General features: G+C 35.2%; 1 protein-coding gene across 12 annotated transcripts in view; it reads right to left on the reverse strand.

The window, feature by feature from the left end:
* ANKS1B (ankyrin repeat and sterile alpha motif domain containing 1B) overlaps nucleotides 1–21,077 on the reverse strand; it is a 1,143,054-nt gene that overhangs the window by 448,051 nt on the left and 673,926 nt on the right. For 11 of the 12 annotated variants that reach the window (XM_047741077.1, XM_047741075.1, XM_047741074.1 and 8 more), the window contains exons 13-14: nucleotides 13,220–13,809; nucleotides 11,208–11,280 (exon numbers count right to left, since the gene is read on the reverse strand). In XM_047741077.1, coding sequence (XP_047597033.1) covers nucleotides 11,208–11,280; nucleotides 13,220–13,809 — 663 coding nt within the window. The remainder of the gene's footprint in view (nucleotides 1–11,207; nucleotides 11,281–13,219; nucleotides 13,810–21,077) is intronic. The other variant, XM_047741072.1, reaches the window with a different exon arrangement.

Here is a 21,077-nt window from a genome sequence, read left to right on the forward strand (position 1 = left end):
GCCGAAGGCAGCGGCTTAACCCACTGAGCCACCCAGGTGCCCGTGATTTCTTGTTGTTAAAACACAAACAACAGTTATCTATCATCTATCTATCTATCTACCTATCATCATCACTTTTCTGTTTGTGATTGCATGAAATTGGAGAAAAAAATTAGAAGCATATACACCATGCTAACATTGGATATTCACAGGAGGGATAAAGCAAGAGGTAAGAAAAAAAAGTAAGAAAATAGAATTTTGTGAAATATGTGAAAATGAGGATTGCAAAATTCTACCTATATGATTATTTTTAATATATAGAAACTGAGTGTGCACATAGACAAGGACTAGAATATCACCAGAATATGCACACAGACTGACAATGGACATTAAAAAAATCATTTTGATCAGGGATTGGTTTAATAAGATTTTAAAAATATGTGTAGATAGTTTTTGCAGTAACATAAGAAAATAAATTAAATGAAAGCCACTGAAACACAGTTATTTTAGCTCAAAACTGACAAAAAGACTTAATCACGTATTCATTAATAGTATTTACTTGGCAAACCTTTTATTATTACATTGATAGCTATAACATTTTATGTTTACATATAAATGCTTATATATATGTGATTATATATGTTTATCATATATAAATTATAACCTGTTTTTCAATGTATTTGTTTACTAAATTGACATATACCTTTTTCAATTGAAAGGCTGACAATAAACATAAAATAATGTATATTCACTGGAAAAACTTCAGAGAATTTAGGAGAGAAGAAAATAATAATCACTGATAAGCTTACCCAGAGATAGTCACAGTTAACCATTTTGCACCCATCCTCCAAATCTTTTTCATGCATGTATATCCAAAAATGGGATTATAATTTACTTTGTTATCTACTCTTTTCATTTAGTAATAAATTATGGCTATATTTCCATGGTAATAAATTTAGATCTAATATCATTTTTAATTATCTAATTAAAAGTTTAATATTTTATCATAGAGAATTACAGTAACTCAATTTATAAATTTTCTATAAATGTTCATTTGGTTTGATTTTAGTTTTTGAAGGACCATAAACAATGCTGAGATGAACACCTTTATATACACTTATTTTGTTCTTGTCCTCTTGCTTCCTTAGGATGCGTTCCTATAAGTGATAGTGTTGGGTACCATTGTTCTTCAACTTATAAAACATTTCATTTCCTAATTCTCTAGAACTTTATATTTGAGTTCCAAAAATACAAGTAGATGAGAAGCCTTTTTTATCAGGACAGAGTATCAAAGAAACAACCAGTATAAACTATAAAATTTTTTCATGGGTAAGTGACCCATGTTTATCAGTTAATTCTTTATTATACTTTAGGAAGACAAATTTGTATTTAAAAGCAATCATTATGATGATCCATAACTTATGGAGGTCTCTTAGTTATATTTTGTATCAGTCTTAATTACTTTTACCTCTGAAGGGGCCCAAGGCAGGCTGCCCAAAGTGTGCCACAATGGCATGCTGATTATTTTGAATTGAAGCTACTTGGGAAATAGCTGGTACAAGAACACTCAGACCATCCTTTGTCTCCCTAAAAGCAAGAAATAAACCTCTCACATGGAAGGTACCCCACTCTGAACTAAGAAGTAAAACCATATCCTTATCACCAGAGATAGGGACTTCAAAGCCAAGGAAAACTGTAGAAATAAAACTTGTTAACTTTTTTACTAATCAACTACCTCAACCAAAATTCTGCTTAGAATTCCTCACTAATTAAAGTTCCCAAATATCTGTTTTCTTTATCCTGTCAGTTCTTCACATATTTATTGTCTCTGTCTAAAAAGTATAAAAACTGCCTGCCTTGGTCATTTCTTTAGGTTTCAATTTCAGTGTTGGGCCTCCATGCACATGTAGTAAAACTTTGTTTTTTTTCCTCCTATTAATTGGTCTTATGTAAATTTAATTCTTGGTCCAGTTGGAAGAACTTGAAGGGCAGAGGAAGAATTTTTCTTTCCCTACACCTCCTATTCTCTTCCCAGTATGAATTGTTAATGGTAAACTTTGTAAAATGCCCTGATATTTATATAGAAGTTGTTCAACTAGTATTTTTAAAGTATCTTACAAAGAAGATTCTTGGCAGCTGCTTTCTAATTTTATGGTGACTGTGTAAGAAGTATAGCCTATCGAAAATATCATCCATATCTTGAAGGTACTTATATGTATCAGAAATAAATAAAGGGCCGCTATACACCCTTTGTTTCTTAGGGAAAAATTTTTAAAGAGAAAATGGATAGAAGGGAAAAGATAAATCAAAGAGGGGAGATATTATCCAGTATAGTCTACTATGTACTAGGAATGTAGCTAACTACTTTCTCATGTAGTAATTCATTAGATTTTTCTAATGATGCTGAGGGAAGGCAGATATTTGTTATAGTGTTTTCTGTGTGAGGAAGTGAGGTTTAGGCTGTGAAATGATTTCCTCAAGGTCACAATACTAGTAATTGTTAGAGTGCATATCCAAACCTATGTCAAAAAATAAAGTTGTTAACAATTTGAACTTCCTAGTGGTAGAATATATTGTCTCTGAAAGTAGTGAGCTTATCATCGTGGGACATAGTGGAGCAGTTGTTGGCTGATCACATATGAAAGATTTTTTTTTAAAGATTTTATTTATTTATTTGAGAGAGAGACAGTGAGAGAGAGCATGAGCAAGGAGAAGGTCAGAGAGAGAAGCGGACTCCCCGCGGAGCGGGGAGCCCGATGCGGGACTCGATCCTGGGACTCCAGGATCATGACCTGAGCCGAAGGCAGTCGTCCAACCAACTGAGCCACCCAGGCGTCCCCATATGAAAGATTTTATGGAAAGTATTCCAATATAGCTGAGAGACTGTACTTGTTCTCTGCTCTAGGTCTTTTGCAGAAAGCTTAAATATTTAGTTGAATTAAAAACAATGTACCAGTTCTAACTATTGATACATCATAGGTAATTAGGCCATAGAGTAATATTCAACTATTTCATTTTTTAAGAGAAGCCTAATTTCACATGTAAATATTACTAATAATTTCAAAACCAGAAAACCTCAGCTCTATCCTAATGATCAAAATCTATATTGTGTAGGTTATTATAGTTTTTAGTGACTATTTTGAATGAACAGTGTTAAATAGATTTTAGTGGCTATTGTGCTAAGAACACAATTGTTTGGTTGATTAAACACTATCTCTTGATAAAGATTAACTCATGCTAGTCTAATAATTACTGTACTTCACATTTTTACATGGCTAGTCTATTATTAAGGATTGCTTAGATTTAATCTATCTGAACAAAAAGTTACTCAGTGAAGTGTTATATAAAATATAATAAAAATAAGTCTTCTCTTAATTTGGACAAAATAGGGTGCTTGTGTGCTAACGTATTCTACTACCCACCTTCCCCAGTTGGTTCTATTAAAAATAGTGCTGTAAAAAGAAATAAAAATCAAAAATAAATTATGTCTGTTGCAAAGCATCTCATGGAGAGGTTTTTTAATGTGCAATTTAACAGCTCATGGAAAAAGGAATATTGCTGGAGGCAAGGGAAAGTCTTCCTCTGAAAATAAGTGAAACTTAGGTCTCTATCAGCATTTATGCATTCACTTTGAGACACAGGAGATATTCAGAGCTGTGACTCATTTAAATATATGACCATGTGACCTATACTATGGGAGGGCTTTGGAGTTGGAGCTAAAGCTTTCGCTATACCAATAGTTAGGCTTTGCTATGAGGAAGTGGCTGGTTCTACACTTAAACACTCTTTGTTGGCTCCCTTTAGTGCCTATGAGTATGATTTGAAGTAAAGAGAAAGAAGCAAAGGGCTGGCTTCTGTTGTTCTCTGTAGATAGTGTATTTGATTGAAAGGATAATGGATTTCAGGAAGAAACAAACCTACTTTTGAAGCCATTGATTTTGACAAATTACTTACTTTTTCAGAGCCTTTCTTCATCTGTAAAATGGGTATAATAATACCTCACCCAGTTATTTTGAGAATTGAATGAAAACGTTCACAGGAGAAAAGTGCACAATATCTGACACACAGTAAGAAAGGAATACATTTCAGCTTTTTTCCCCTTTGTCATTTCCATAATAGGACAACTCTGGAAAATTGTAAATAGCTTTTTTAAAAAAAAGTGTTCTCCTAAAATTTAAGGAATGATATTTCCATCAACAACCTCAGCAGAAAAACAGCCACCAATCAGCTGCATCGTTGGCAAAGTATCTCTTGATGCTTATTATCTAGAGCTACGTGAGCAAATACCAAGGGCCTGAAAGCAGCAGAAACATCAGGGAGGAGCAGCTTCTGGGGGTGTGGAGATGTCTGTCTTGACCCCCCTGAAGGATACCCTCTTTGTGGAAAGGGACAAGGGAGGCACTACATGTTCTTGCATACTAGGGCAAAGGTGGAGCTTAGATCAGGAGAAGAAATAACATTTATTCTGCCTTGGTGAGTTCCTAGAAACTCTCAGTGAAGGATCTCTATCCTCTCCATGAGGATCTCAGCTATGAGGGACTCTGAACTGTAACTTGGCCCTCAGGCTCTTAGAGGAAGAGGAGCAAAAGCTTAGAAAGTGGAGTTGCAGATTAATGTTAGTGACTGTTTTCAGAGCTATGAACTCTCCAGTAAATAGCCTGAGTTATGCTTTATCTATCTAATATAGTGTATTCCATGATAAAATCTTTTACAAATTCATTTTAATAGCTTTCATTTACAAATAAAATTTAGATGGAATTGATATCTTGGAAAAAGTAGGTTTTTAAAAGATAAGAATCTAGAATATTTCTCTTTGAATATAATTAATGTTAAGCATAAGAAAAAAAAATCCCAGCTTTAAAAAACACCTTTTAACTAAATGTTACTTTTTATATTCATGTACTTAAGATGATTCCAATACAGTCCATGCACCTATAGTCTGTCTAGTGTGGTTTTTTTTGAAAGCTTGTTTAGAAGTAAGAGGGTGTTTACAAGATTATTTGCCACCTCTGTATAATAAAGTCTGGGTTACTGTGAATATTTGCTGTATATGTATGATGATAAGCAAGTCCTATGGATCCAATTATTACCTTCACTTTACCTAAGCATTCCTCAATCTCATGAAAATCATCAACCTGATTCTTAGCAAGTGTGACAATTTTGAGGTAGTTACAACGAACATGGTAAATTTCCTAATTTGAAAGTGCTTCCTTGTGATAAAAGGACCATGGTTAAGAAATGTGACTTCAAGAAAGACTCCTCATGAAAGCAACTTAGACTATGAGTAGTTATATTTTAACTATAATCTTTACTGATCAAAATGATAAGCAAGATTTCCTAAGTATTTTTCTATGTGGCATACACTCTAATTAGAAAGATAAGTCACGCATACTTTGATAAGAAGGCAAAGGAATTACATTTATTGATTTCCTGTTATATTCTAGGCTATAGTAGTACAAGTGTATAATTTAATCTTGAAGAGTTCTTATGAGGCGGTTGTTAAAAATCTGAATTTATGGGGGAGGAAACTGAGATCAAATAGGTCACAGAGCCAGTGAACTGCAATCTTGAGATTTGAAGCTGAGTCCATCTAATTTCAAAACCCGTTCTCTGAAAAAATTCTATACATGGGAATATATGACTATATAGAATGTACTATCACATCACGTATCCAGCATCACCAAAGAACAGGATGTTTTAGATAATATGAGGTATTCAGTATAGTTGAATCCTACTACCAGTGCCAATTTGTTTGACATTTGAATCTGATTTCAAGTGGGAAATCAGAAGTTTATGTTTGTGAAAATTGTCTATTAGTATTATTCTGAGTGAGAACTTGATATAGATTCAGTAAATTTTATTTACTGCTATTTCTACCTTAGTCCTGGATAGTTGATGTTTCTGGATAAGTTTCAAAGTACTATATAGCTGTTGAGGAAATTAAAAAAAAAAAAAGTGAAAATGGTTTTCTGAGTAGAACTAGTTTGATGATTCATACAGACTGCTCAAACTTTGAGCTGGTTCCTATTTTTAGGAATGGAGATAAGAGATTTTCAAATCCTTTACTTGTCCAATAAATATTTTGTTTACAGAATACCTGAAATTGCAAATGTACAGGTAGTAGGGAGGGCAAACAAAAACACTGAAACAAAATGGGAAAGAGCATGAAAAATGTAACGCTCAGCCTTGATCCATCATGTATCTCCACTGCTTCTGATTTTATTCTCCCAATTGTCTTCTGAGGTTTTTAGCAACAAACATCACAAACACTCATGAAGCTGTGCAGCTCTGTTAAAGGCAGGCATAGTGCTTGGTTCAGTAGACTTTCAAAGCAAAATTCTAGACTCTGTCAACACATACTAGGTAAAGTAATATTTTCTCACGCTCATTCTAAATTTACCTCCTGTTAATTTCATTGCACCTCTCTTCCCCTTTGTCAGGCAAAAAGAGAAGTTCCGATTTAATAAAAATAATTTAGGCCATTTAAGTCAATAAAGTAGATTTTTCTCTTTTCTTTGCCAGGGTATCTTGGCATTTAATGATCTCTTTTAGTAGTTATTCTTCTCTGGTATCATTTGACTATTGGGTTTGTTAGTACCTGAATTACAATTGACAAGCTACTCTTCCAGGGAGCCCAGCAAATTTAACATGAAGACTATGAGACTAACTGACATCATGAAATTCCTAAAAAAAGGGCTAATGTGTGTTTATCTCCACATGTGTAAATCCACAGTGTCAAACACCACATTTCCCTTGTGGTAGGGCAAGGTGAGGAGTTGAAACTTAATACATATCTACAGGAGTCCAACTCTACCTATATGCCCTTGGACATGTCTCTACAATGATCCTATATTATCCTCGTTTCTGTTGATTGGGAAATTGAATGAGTTGCCTAAGGTCAAGAGCCTAGTAAATAGCAGAACTGAGATTTGAATTCATGTCTGTCTGACTTTTTATTTCACCACTTGATTTCTCAATGACATGTGGTACCCAGTATGTATTTGTGGAATTTGCATAGGGTTATCACCTCTCTAGTCTATCTAGCCTCAAGAAGGAAAAGCCTGCAGCCTAGTAAAGTTGTAATCCACAATGACCTAAAGGTCAATTGGAATGCCACATGGCATGGTCAATCACTTAGTGTATGATTAATGTGAAATTAAGAGGCAAAAATTAACAGACATACAGAACCAGACTTTGGTAGTAATGAATCTGAGGACAGAGTCTCCACTTTCATTTTCATTACCACTGTAGAAAAATAGTAAATAAAGGCAGGGGTAGGATGGTGGTATAAGTGGTAGAAAGAGAATTAGGGGAGATAATCTGTGGATTTATTTGCTACTAAAGTGCCCCTCAAAGGCAGCTTTGCCTGACTGGCATTTTTAACATTTATTCTTATTATAACATTACCCTTTCATTATAATATCATATTTATATTTTTAATAATTCTGTAGTATTATCTGTTTGAAGAATTTTAGAGCATTAATGTTCAATGTCACCTAAGCCTTCCAATAGAAAAGTACTATGTGCCTGCCTGAACATTCTTAGTATCAGGGAATTTCTTATTGATAAAAAAAAAAATAAATGTTTACTTCATCCCAATTAAAAATATGCATTCCTACACTTTCTTGAAATTATTCTGTAAGCATGTCTGGAAGAACTATGTGGGAACATACATTCCTAGGCTAGTTCTTTGAATACTAGAAAATCTTCAATGTTTATCAGCATTTCTGTATCAGAGACCTGGCTATACACAGAGCTAATGTCATATTTGTGTCCCTAGATATATGCACACAATTTTGGTACTTTTTTTTCATAATTTTTCAATTTTAAAAATCTGAAATAAATATGCATTTCAAAAAAATTATGTAACTTATAGTTTTGGGTGCAATTGTAAAAGGGATGGACTCCTTAATTTCTCTTTCTTCTGTCTTGTTGTTGGTGTAGAGAAATGCAACTGATTTCTGTGCATTGATTTTATATCCTGACACTTTACTGAATTCCTGTACAAGTTCTAGCAGTTTTGGAGTGGAGTCTTTTGGGTTTTCCACATAGAGTATCATATCATCTGCGAAGAGTGATAGTTTGACTTCTTCTTTGCCGATTTGGATGCCTTTAATTTCCTTTTGTTGTCTGATTGCTGAGGCTAGGACTTCTAGTACTATGTTGAATAGCCGTGGTGATAACGGACATCCCTGTCGTGTTCCTGACCTTAGCGGAAAAGCTTTCAGTTTTTCTCCATTGAGAATGATATTTGCCGTGGGTTTTTCATAGATGGCTTTTGATAATAAACCTAACCAAAGAGACTAAGAATCTATACACAGAAAACTATAAAGTACTCATGAAAGAAATTGAGGAAGACACAAAGAAATGGAAAAATGTTCCATGCTCCTGGATTGGAAGAATAAATATTGTGAAAATGTCTATGCTACCTAAAGCAATCTACACATTTAATGCAATTCCTATCAAAGTACCATCCATTTTTTTTTTCAAAGAAATGGGACAAATAATCCTAAAATTTATATGGAACCAGAAAAGACCTCGAATAGCCACAGGAATATTGAAAAAGAAAGCCAAAGTTGGTGGCATCACAATTCCGGACTTCAAGCTCTATTACAAAGCTGTCATCATCAAGACAGCATGGTACTGGCACAAAAACAGACACATAGATCAATGGAACAGAATAGAGAGCCCAGAAATAGACCCTCAACTCTATGGTCAACTCATCTTCGACAAAGCAGGAAAGAATGTCCAATGGAAAAAAGACAGCCTCTTCAATAAATGGTGTTGGGAAAATTGGACAGCCACATGCAGAAAAATGAAATTGGATCATTTCCTTACACCACACACGAAAATAGACTCAAAATGGATGAAGGATCTCAATGTGAGAAAGGAATCCATCAAAATCCTTGAGGAGAACACAGGCAGCAACCTCTTCGACCTCAGCCGCAGCAACATCTTCCTAGGAACATCACCAAAGGCAAGGGAAGCAAGGGCAAAAATGAACTATTGGGATTTTATCAAGATCAAAAGCTTTTGTACAGCAAAGGAAACAGTGAACAAAACCAAAAGACAACTGACAGAATGGGAGAAGATATTTGCAAATGACATATCAGATAAAGGGCTAGTGTCCAAAATCTATAAAGAACTTAGCAAACTCAACACCCAAAGAACAAATAATCCAATCAAGAAATGGGCAGAGGACATGAACAGACATTTCTGCAAAGAAGACATCCAGATGGCCAACAGACACATGAAAAAGTGCTCCACATCACTCGGCATCAGGGAAATACAAATCAAAACCACCATGAGATATCACCTCACACCAGTCAGAATGGCTAAAATTAACAAGTCAGGAAATGACAGATGCTGGCGAGGATGCGGAGAAAGGGGAACCCTCCTACACTGTTGGTGGGAATGCAAGCTGGTGCAACCACTCTGGAAAACAGCATGGAGGTTCCTCAAAATGTTGAAAATAGAACTCCCCTATGACCCAGCAATTGCACTGCTGGGTATTTACCCTAAAGATACAAACGTAGTGATCCGAAGGGGCACGTGCACCTGAATGTTTATAGCAGCAATGTCTACAATAGCCAAACTATGGAAAGAACCTAGATGTCCATCTACAGACAAATGGATAAAGAAGATGTGGTATATATACACAATGGAATACTATGCAGCCATCAAAAGAAATGAAATCTTGCCATTTGCGATGACGTGGATGGAACTAGAGGGGATCATGCTTAGCGAAATAAGTCAATCGGAGAAAGACAACTATCATATGATCTCCCTGATATGAGGGAGAGGAGATGCAACATGGGGGGTTGAGGGGGTAGGAGAAGAATAAATGAAACAAGATGGGATTGGGAGGGAGACAAACCATAAGTGACTCTTAATCTCACAAAACAAACTGAGGGTTGATGAGGGGAGGGGGTTGGGAGAGGGGGGTGGGGTTATGGATATTGGGGAGGGTATGTGCTATGGTGAGTGCTGTGACGTGTGTAAACCTGGCGATTCGCAGACCTGTACCCCTGGGGATAAAAATATATGTTTATAAAAAATAAAAAAAATTATAAAAAAAAAATTATGTAAGCTTTTAAACCATTATCACTTAATTAAAATGGGGTCCAATCATATTAGAGCAATTCCTTATCTGTCCCAGTATAGGAGAAATGAGCGAGCTGTTCATTTAGGCCTGAATATCCCCTTCAGTGACTGCAACCCCAGATTTTCATGTAACTTCTTATCCACCCAGGTCCAGTGCATCATAAGAGAGCCATTTTCCAACTTTCCTGTGCTTAAGAGTCACATGGGATGCTGTCTAAAAAGCTCCAGTGACTAGTCAAAAGGCAACAAAATCCCTTTTATCCTATGATATGTTTCGACTTCTTTCTCACAGACCTTAATCTTACCATCGCAACAAAACCATCAACTATCACTACCAACTTAACCATGAGTTCTTCAGAGAGTTTAGCAATCACTTGTTTTAACTCCAAATTGTATAGATCTATGTGATAATCTAAGGTTATACCACTACTTAGTGGCTGGGTGGAAATGAAGCCGGATCTTTTGATTCTTTCCAAAATAGTAGTTTCTCTAGCATGAATTGGGCTATTATTTTTATATTTAGCTCTCTGGTATTTGACATCATCCATCAGTATGAAGCAAAAAGTCTTCAAAGAAAATTGCAAATGAAATTCTACTCTGAGCTTTAATTATAGAGAAAAAAATAATACTTCATAGGGCAATGTATTAAATAGTGACTGCAAAATCAACTACTCATGAGACACTCTGCTAGGCATTCTGGGATACATGAAGATGAGTAACACATAGTTCTTGGCCATACTGGAGCCCACAGTCTGGGGGTAAGGTGTTAATCACTCTTGCCAGGATGATTGGGACATTTCACTGAATGCGAAATTGCAGTGTATCAGGTCATCATACTTTACAACACATTGAAGTGCTTCATACTTAACTCCACACCAAGTTGAAACTCCCATTAATGTTAACTGGCTTATTAGCATATGGGGAAAAAAAATCTCTCCATGTGCTGAATCAGTGTACTTAAAATTGGTATTTAGAGGTCATGGTTGTTTGATATGAGTGGAAGGAAATAATTTGTAGCTGCTGTTATCATGATAAAAACATGAAATTATCTAAAGTCTCCTATAATTTTCTAGCCAGTTCTTGAGCAATTTACTAATTACAACATAAAAGAAAGGTTTCCTTACTTGTGGTCTCACCGTTCATTTCTTTAAGTTCACTGTTAATTCCAACATCTATGGAATTCATTATTTTGTCAATCTGTGAGAAACAAAAGCCATATAGATAAATTATTAATTCACTTTTAGCATTGTATTTTAAAATAATTTCCATATGCCAGCAGCATATATTCTTGATATTATTGCTACTGCAATACCACAATTAAGAGACTGAGAAAATTTTAAAAGGAAGCAGACACCTTTTGAATTGCTTTTAAAAATACGAATTATGTTTCCCTTTCTTAAATGTTCAAAGTCAGATCCCCTTTTCTTTATATTTCTTAAAATGAACTTTGTTTGGACCTACATGGGTCAGTAATTAGGAATTGTGTATTCTTTAAATTCAGAAAGGGATGGGCTGAGGATAAATTCGTGGGAACACATCCCTTCTCTCAGGCATTCTTCCTGTTCTGAAAGCATGCAACTCTCTGACTGTTGACGTGGTGGGTTTCAGTCTGTGGGTGTGGCCATTGGAACCAAGGTCTTACTAAATGGCTGGACTAGCCACAAGTTGATTTCTGACACAGAATCTCAAGAATCCAGGCATGGGGAAACACTTTAGTTCTAAGAGATAGGCTAAATGTTAATTAATCCTGCTGCATTCCAAAAAAGGATTGGGTCATTTACAGATGTTATTTACAGAATTAATAAACATAAGAAAAGGAGAGATTGAGAAGACTATCAATCTAGTAGTACAGTATTTACAGGAAGATATGACTATCTAAGCTTTCACCGTTTATGGTTTAATCCCTTCCTCATCATCCTAGCAACCTGAGTAAGACAGAGGTTCCGGAGAGGACATTACTTAAATGTCCCATTTTGTTCACCCTGAAACAGATGTAGAGAGATTAAGTGATTTTCCTAAATAACTCAATTCAGAATGTCAATACCAGACATTTCTAGTTCTCAGAATACTGTGGTGACCTATTGTACTTCAAAACCCAATCCACCTACACAGTTTTTTTTTTTTGAGGGAGAAAATGTGACATGTTAGAATGAAATGCTAAGAGAGAGTGTGGTCCATTCTTTGAAGAAATTCAAGAAAAGGTAAGAAACTTAATTTAGTCCTCCTTAGAGACAAAGGATGATATTTCATAAACTTGAAAGGACACTTACTTTCTGACTAATTCTATAAAATGAAGGACTTTGTCTTTAAGTATAGCTTAAATTGGTGATACATGACCTCAACATATTTTTTCTTTAATGTCTCTCTGAAAACTGTAAAAGGGAAATATTAAGTAATTTGGGTTTATTATAAGGCACTTGGAGAAGAGCCAGGACTATTCTTTTTCTTTTTCATAATTTTTTTTTTTTTTTGAGAGAGAGAGCATGAGCAGTGGGTGAGAGGCAGAGAGAGAATCTTAAGCAGGCTCCATGCCCAGGGCCAAGCACAGCATTGAGCACAATCTCACAACCCTAAGATCATGACCTGAGCCAAAATCAAGTGTTGGATGTTTAAACAACTAGGCACCCCAAGCCAGCACGTTAAAGTTAAGATTATAAGGAGTTTATGAAAACATAAGTTACTTTAAAGATGGGAGATGAGCTAACAAAGAATTTAGCAACTAGCAGAATGATACAGGGCTGCAGAAATATGAAGATTTTTCTCAATTTGTCTGCTACAGTGCTTGATAGGACATAATGTGAACATTCTCTTGTACCTCATAGCTAGTTATTACTTCTGCTTGACAGCAATTTCTATGGAAACAATAGATTCCTCCACATGTGTGGAATTGTATTTGTTTTTACAGTAGCTGTGAAATTATCATGTATTACCCCTAAAATCCTGCCCTTCCACTTGCAACTGTCTATGTCTGTTAGTTGTTGTTGCTGTTTTTGGTTGTTTTTGTTTTTTGTTTTGTTTTGTTTTGTTTTTATTTTTGTTTTGCCTCTGAAAGACTTTAAAAAACTGAAAATGCTTCCCCCAAACTTCCCATGCTCCAAAGTCTTATATAAACAACAACAAGAAGAACAAGTCTTACTTCTTCCCATTCAGAAGTGAAGGATGGTGTTCTTTCAGAATTCCCTTTAGAACTCTGATCAGCAGTTGAAGATTCACTCCAGTTAACTTTTGATGTTTTCTCATTTGAAGGGTATGCAATGAGATCGGAATCTGATTTAGAAACGGTTTTTGACAAATGCATGTCAATCAGGGCTTTTGGCAATGACCTTATTCTCCCCAAGGTACAGGCTCTCTCCACAAATCCTCCTGTGTTCATAATCCACTGGTCCCCATTCCGGGATCCACTCCTAGTTGTTCTTGTGCCAACAATGGTATGGTTTTCAAGTTGGTTGCTTTTTTTGTGAAAAATTGTTCGACTGACCACTTTGGGTTTAATTTTCTTTACCAAAGTTTCTGAATTATTTGCTATTGGAGACTTCTTGAAAGGCAAAGGACTATTTGCCAAACTAACTTCATCTTGTCCTTCTTCACGTTCATCTCTTTTCCCATAGAGATGAAACGGGTTTTCAGGGCACTCACAGGCTGGAGAGGATCCATGGAGAAGGCCTTCAAATTGCCCAGGATCATATTCTTTTGGAGGATCACTGTCTTCCTGTTGAGAAGGGTCATCTGCAAAAGAGAGGAAAGACATCAGGATGGTTGATTATAAGGACTCCAAAAGCCCTGACATTTTATTTGTTGGTACAATGATATCTTCACTTTATGAAACACTCATGATCCTACAGTACCATGTATAAAATGAATTTGTGTGTGTGTATGAACTGGATCTTCCTGGCATACCTTACAGTACATTTCAAAGATATGAACTGAGTATTAATTGAGTAATTGTATATTGTTCTTCCTTATTCCCAGATATATTTTATATTGAATAACAAAACGGTTTTCTTAAAGTGAAACACTCATGTCCAAACCCTCACAATAAATGAATCACTGTGTAGTAGGACATTGGGCAGGTAAATCAAGATTATACATAATAACGCCCCTTTGCCCTTCTCCCAGCAAATAAATTCAGAAACAAAATCTTTGAAAGAAGTATAATTAGAAGTAATTTAAAGTTTAAATTAAGAAGTAATTTAAAAATAGTGATAATATTACTTTAAATATAAAATATGAAATATAAAATATAAAATAAAGAATTATTCTATAAGTTCTATCATTTCGACAAAAAGGATTTGTTCAGGCTTAATGTAGGCAAACAATGCAGAAGTAATTTAAAAATACTGAGAATATTACTTTAAATATAAAATATAAAATAAAGAATAATTCTATAAGTTCTATAATTTAGACAAAAAAGATTTGTTCAGGCTTAATGTAGACAAACAATGCAACCCATAATATCACTAAAAAGTGAGATTCTTTTATAAGAAACTGATGTTGAGCTATTAACACAAAGCTCTCTTTTTCTTTCTTCTCTGAAATAGCATTAGTTATTTTTTAATTTCTTCAGATCTTTGAAAGAGTAATGCAGAGGGGTGCCTGGGTGGCTCAGTGGGTTAAGCCTCTGCCTTTGGGTCAGGTCATGGTCTCAGGGTCCTGGGATCGAGCCCTGCTTCAGGCTCTCTGCTCAGCAGGGAGCCTGCTTCTCCCTCTCTTTCTGCCTGACTCTCTGCCTACTTGTGATCTCTCTCTCTCTGTCAAATAAATAAATAAAATCTTTAAAAAAAGAGAATAATTCAGAAAAGAAAAAAAATTTATTGCTTTGTAATTTTTTCTAAGATAAAACGTAAATATTCTCTGAGACTTAAAATATACGATGTTTTTGTATGATCTAATTTATATCTTAAAGATATACTGTGTAAAACCCTGGCCAAAGAACTTAGCAAAGGATGTCAGTATACTTTTTTGATTGGTCATTTAGTTCATATAGCTGAAGATTTGCCACAATCAGAAGTTAAATTATGGGATAAGCTCATAACCTAATCTTGTGAAAGAGTCAAAAATAGCCAATGTGGTGGATAATAACAAATCCAAAGCTGACTTGCTGACTTGCACTTTAAGTACATTGGTTATTATTATAAATTCTAAACACCAAAGTTTTCATAAATTAACAAGTAACATTAAACAGGTATGTACTATTTTATAGGCTCCGGATTAGGGGTCATATTTACAAGATCTCATTTGATCTGCATAACAATCCTATGAAATTATTAATAATAATTACGATTATCTGATAGAGATATAGCTAAAATATTGGATTCACATAATTAAACAAATTGGCAACCATAATAAATCTCAATAGATAACTTGCCCCTGCACTGTTCTCTCCCTCATTGATGATTGAGGCAGGTTTGTTCCTGACCTTGCATATCCCCATACCTAACCCTGGTTCCTGTTTGGCTTTCCAAGCAGATGTCCCCCTGCTCAGACCTTGTCCCCAATGATATCCTGAGACGGAAGAGAGAAGAGTGCTAGGAAGAGAGGTCCAAAAGACAACAATCTAAAGGAGAAACACTGCACCTGCCTAGTACTATAATAATCTCTCTGTCTTCTCACAAAACCTGCATCCCTTTCCATTGTAGCAACACTATGTCCTTGATTATAACTACTTTTGTCCTTCCCTCAAGACAGAGACCCTTCCTGGGGTAGAATAGTGAGTGCAGAGTGAGTGAATGCAGCTCTGAATTCTCACTAAAGCTAGGGTTTATGGTCTTATATATCCATTTTTTGAAAGTAAAAACAAACATTTAAACAACATAAGTTACTGAAATTTTCCTAGCTAGTTAGAGGTTAAGCTGAGATTCAAACCAAGATCTATCAGATTCCCATATCCACTAGCCTGGAAAATATATTACTATTTAGATAGAAGAACAGTCTAGGGTTCAAAGGCAAAAAGTAGACTCTGTGGGTTGGCATGTGTTTCTCCTATTTATGACTATTCCTGGAATTTGGGATAAGTGAACTACAAAAGTTTTTTTTTCTACTTCCACAGAAGCAAGATTATACCAAAAGGAAATAAAACCTGGCATTCTGTTCCAATGAATTTTCTCTTTTTCTTTCCTATGCTACTTGGATCCATAGTGCTTTACAACATAATAGGTTGGTATGGATGACAGTAATGGGTAAGTAATGTAAAAGGAAGGAGGAATTCAGAAATAAGGACGTTTAGAATTTTATTTTGAAAGTTACTATAGAAGTCCAAAGGGTTTGGTTATGAAAAGAAAATTGAAAATAGTCAGCCTATTGTGGGAAAAAGATTCTGTAAATCTCAGTCAAGAGGTTTTTGACCATAATCATGATAAATGAGAGTTTAAAGGGCATAATTTTATTTAAAGTTTTCTGTGAATATTATTATTAGGTTATTATCCCCTCTGTGGTTTCACCAAAATGACTATAATCACAATTTCAAAATGCTTTATATTGTCCAAGTCCTCCAGTGATAAGCAATCACTTCTCTAAGTAAAAGAAAAGTATTAGCATATAAGCTTTGTCTTTTGAATAATAGTTCTTAGCATCATGATACTTGGTAACATTTTTATTGAGTTATCAAAAGGCAACTATTTACTTGCTTGTTTCAGTGGCCAAGTTCTAAAGATTACTCATATCAAAGAGAATGACAAGTTGATATAAAAGCTCCCAAAATTCTTATTTGGTGGATTGATGGCAGGAATGGCCCCACTATGCAGCAGCTCCCTGTAGCCATACTCTACTCTGTATCCATTCCTCCCACATGACTCTGGGGATGGCTGTGACTCTGGGGATGGCCGTGTGCCTTGCTTTGGCCAATGGGACAACAGCCAGCATAATAGAAACAGAGACTTGAAAAGCACTTGTACACTGGGGGCTTGCGAACTTGCTGACAGGTGAACAAGCCCAGATTTGTCTGAAAGATGATGAACTACATTACCCTGCTGTTTGAAATTGTAGGTTTTATTGTTTTTCAAGTATGATGAGGCTAACAGATCAGGAGACAATTGCCATTGAAAAGATAAACTGTAATAGATTCCAAGAGAAGGGAGGATGTCATGCCCTGGGGTGGGGGAAATGGGGGAAACCAGGGTTAGTTAGGAGGCAGAATGAGTAAGGGACGAGGTGGGCTGGAGCCTTTACTGTGATTTCTCCGTGAAGGAGAGGAAGAAACAGGGTAATTAGGTTTAGGATTGGCTAGTCCGATTGGCTAGAATCTTCAGCAGCTTCTAGAGCTTAGATAGGGACTATCCCTAGTTGTTTGATACCTGGCCCTGGTGTGATTAGGCTGGGTGATAGGTGGCCCTGAGTGTGGTTGGGGTATGGCTCTAGATTGGTTGGTTTGCAATAGAAAGGCATGTTTACTATCTCTAAGATATAGCTAGCCCTGGGAGGGGCAGTTCCTCCAGGGTCAAAAAGGTCCCAAGATGTTAAAGAATCAAAAACAAAAAACAAAACAAAACAAACCTGAAGCAAAAAGGGATGGTTTATACATCAGTCATCTCTGTCACCTTAGACGATAGCCAACTTTCTTATATTTGAGTGAGGTCATCCATGACCTATCAATCCCAGGCCAATATGCCAACTGACCACCCATGATGAGAAAACCTAGCCAAGATTAGCTGAGGCTGGCCCAGACCAGAAGAAAATATTCCCCAGAATCATGAGCTATATAAATGGCTATTATTTTAAGTTTTTGAGTTTTGGAGTGGTTGATATACCATGATTCAGACTATGTCCCAGTTTTAAGAGAAGAATTAATATATTGTTCAAAATATATTCTCAGGGTGCCTGGGTGGCTCAGTGGGTTAAAGCCTCTGCCTTTGGCTCAGGTCATGATCCAGGGGTCCTGGGATCGAGCCCCATGTTGGGCTCTCTGCTCAGCGGGGAGCCTGCTTCCTCCTCTCTCTCTCTCTGCCTGCCTCTCTGCCTACTTGTGATCTCTGTCTGTCAAATAAATAAATAAAATCTTTAAAAAACCCACAAAAAACAAAAAATATATATATTCTGGCGATGTTTATATTTTCACTTCTACAAACAAAGATAGTAATAGTATACACCTATAAGTGTTGTGAACTTAATAAAATAATAGAAGTAAAGCAGTTAGAACAATGCAGTGGCATAGAAGACATTAAATATTATTTCTTCTATTACAATTTTTAATCTAAAGGGTTTCATTTTTACAAATAAATGTAGTAGTGATTGTATTAGATACTCAATAAAGATTGTTATTTTGACATAGTAAATATAATAGGATTTACTCCTTTGTTTCTGCTTATATGTTTTGAAAATATACTTTGGGAAGAATTTTTGCACTTTCTTACTAATTTTTTACTGTAACTAAGTAAAGTATATAGATTAAACTGTTTTCATAACTTGTCTCATTTAATTTCATACTTCTCTTTTGATAAGTGGATATTTCATGCTAAGGTACAGAACTAAATATGTGTGAATTCCAATCTGATAGTTACTCAAAGCATCCTTGGCATTTCAAAGAAATGTCAGAGAAAGTATCCAATAAGTAAGCATTTCAATCTCTTTTTACCCATCTTTGCCCCGTCTTTAACATATAAATACCTGAATAACAATAACACCTCAAATTTCATGTCAAGATAAAAACAAATTATGGAAAATGAGTGATTTTATTCTTGTAGAATAAATCATAACTTTTGTCTACTGGGTCATTTTATTTCTCTTTAGAAAATAAAAAATTGGGCGCCTGGGTGGCTCAGTGGGTTAAGCCGCTGCCTTCGGCTCAGGTCATGATCTCAGGGTCCTGGGATCGAGTCCCGCATCGGGCTCTCTGCTCAGCAGGGAGCCTGCTTCCCCTCTCTCTCTCTCTCTCTCTGCCTGCCTCTCTGTCTACTTGTGATCTCTCTCTGTGAAATAAATAAATAAAATCTTTAAAAAAAAAAAAAGAAAATAAAAAATTTCTCCATTTCCAGGGATTTGAGTGCTGATATTGATATTAATAGAAATCCTGTGGTGTTGGCTGTTATTTTTCCTCTCTCATTTGTGATTTTATTTATTTGGGTCTTTTCTCTTTTCTTATTGATAAGTCAGGCTGGAGATTTATCAATTTTGTTAATTTTTTCAAAGAACCAGCTCCTGGTTTCATTGTTCTATTTTTTTTTTTTTTTTTTTTTTTTTAGTTTCTATACCATTTATTTCTGCTCTGATCTTTATTATTTCCTTCCTTCTGCTGGCTTTAGACTTGATTTGTTTTTCTTTTTTCTAACTTCTTTTGATGTAAGGCTAGGTTTTTATTTGAGATTTTTCTTGCTTCTTGAGGTAGGCCTGTATTGCTATATACTTCCCTCTTAGGACTACTTTTGCTGCATCCCAAAGGATCTGGACCCTTATGTTCTCATTTTCATTTGTTTCCATGCATTTTTTATTTCTTCTTTGATTTCCTGGTTGACCCATTCATTTTTTAGTTGCAATAAGAACCTCTATATATTTATAGTCTTTACAAATTTTTTCTTGTGGTTGACTTCCAGTTTCATATCATTGTGGTCAGAAAAGATGCATGGTATGACTTTGATCTTTTTCTGTTTGTTGAGGCCTATTTTGTGACCTAAATGTGATCTATTCTGGAGAATGATCCATGTGTACTTGAGAAGAATGTGTATTCTTCTGTTTTAGGATTGAATGTTCTAAGTATATGTATTAAGTCCATCTGGTCTAATATGTCATTCATGATAAAGAAACGCAAAGCTAGAGGTATCACAATTCTAGACTTTAAGTTATATTACAAAGCTGTAGTGATCAAAACAGTATGGTACTGGCACAAAGATAGACACATAGATCAATAGAACAAAATAGAAAACCCAGAAATGAACCCATAACTATGGTTAATTAATCTTCAACAAAGCAATAAAGAATATACAGCAGGAAACAGTCTCTTCAACAAATGATATTAGGAAAACTGGACAAAAACTTGCAAAAGAATGAAATTGGACCACTTTCTTATATCATACCAAAAATATATTGACAATAGATGAAAGACCTACATGTGAGACCTGAAACTACAAAAATCTTAGAGAAAAACACAGGCAGTAACCTCTTTGACATTGGCCATAATAACTTCTTTCCAGATATGTCTCATGAACCAAGGGAAACATAAGCAAAAATAAACTATTGGGACTAAATCAAAATAAATCAAAATAAAAAACATAGTGAAGTCAACAATCAACAAAACTAAAAGGCAACCTACAAAATGGGAGAAAATATTTGCAAATGATATATCCAATAAAAGTTTAGTATCCAAGATATATAAAGAATTTATAAAACTCAGTACCCCCAAAATGAATAATCCAACTAAAAAATGGGCAGAAGACATGAATAGACATTTTTCTAAAGAAGACATACAGGGCCAACAGACACATGAAAAGATGCTCAACGTAACTGATCATCAGGGAAATACAAATCAAAACTATAATGAAATATTACCTCATACCTGTCAAAATGGCTAAAATCAACAACACAAGAAACAACAGGTGTTGGTGAGGATGTGGAGAAAACTGTTGGAGGGAATACAAACTGGTGCAGGCACTGTGGAAAATAGTATGGAGGTTCCTTAAAAAGTTAAAAATAGAACTACCCTATGATAGGTGTTTACCCAAAGAATACAAAAGTACTAATTTAAAAGGATACATGTACCCCAATGTTTATGGCAGATTATCTACAATAGCCAAATTATGGAAATAGCCCAAGTGTCCATTGACTGATGAATGGATGAAGAAGATGTGGATGTTATGGAGTGGAATATTATTCAGCCATAAATAGAATCTTATTGGAATGGAATGGAATGGAATGAAATATTGGAATATTATTCAGTCATAAAAAAGAATGAAATCTTGCCATTTGCAATGACATACATAGAGCTAGAGAGTATTACACTAAGTGGAATAAGTCAGTCAGAGAAAGACAAATACCATATGATTTCATTCATGTGGAATTTAAGAAACAAA

This window comes from Lutra lutra, chromosome 8 (genome assembly GCF_902655055.1).
Source record: "Lutra lutra chromosome 8, mLutLut1.2, whole genome shotgun sequence".
Taxonomy (NCBI): Eukaryota; Metazoa; Chordata; class Mammalia; order Carnivora; family Mustelidae; genus Lutra; species Lutra lutra.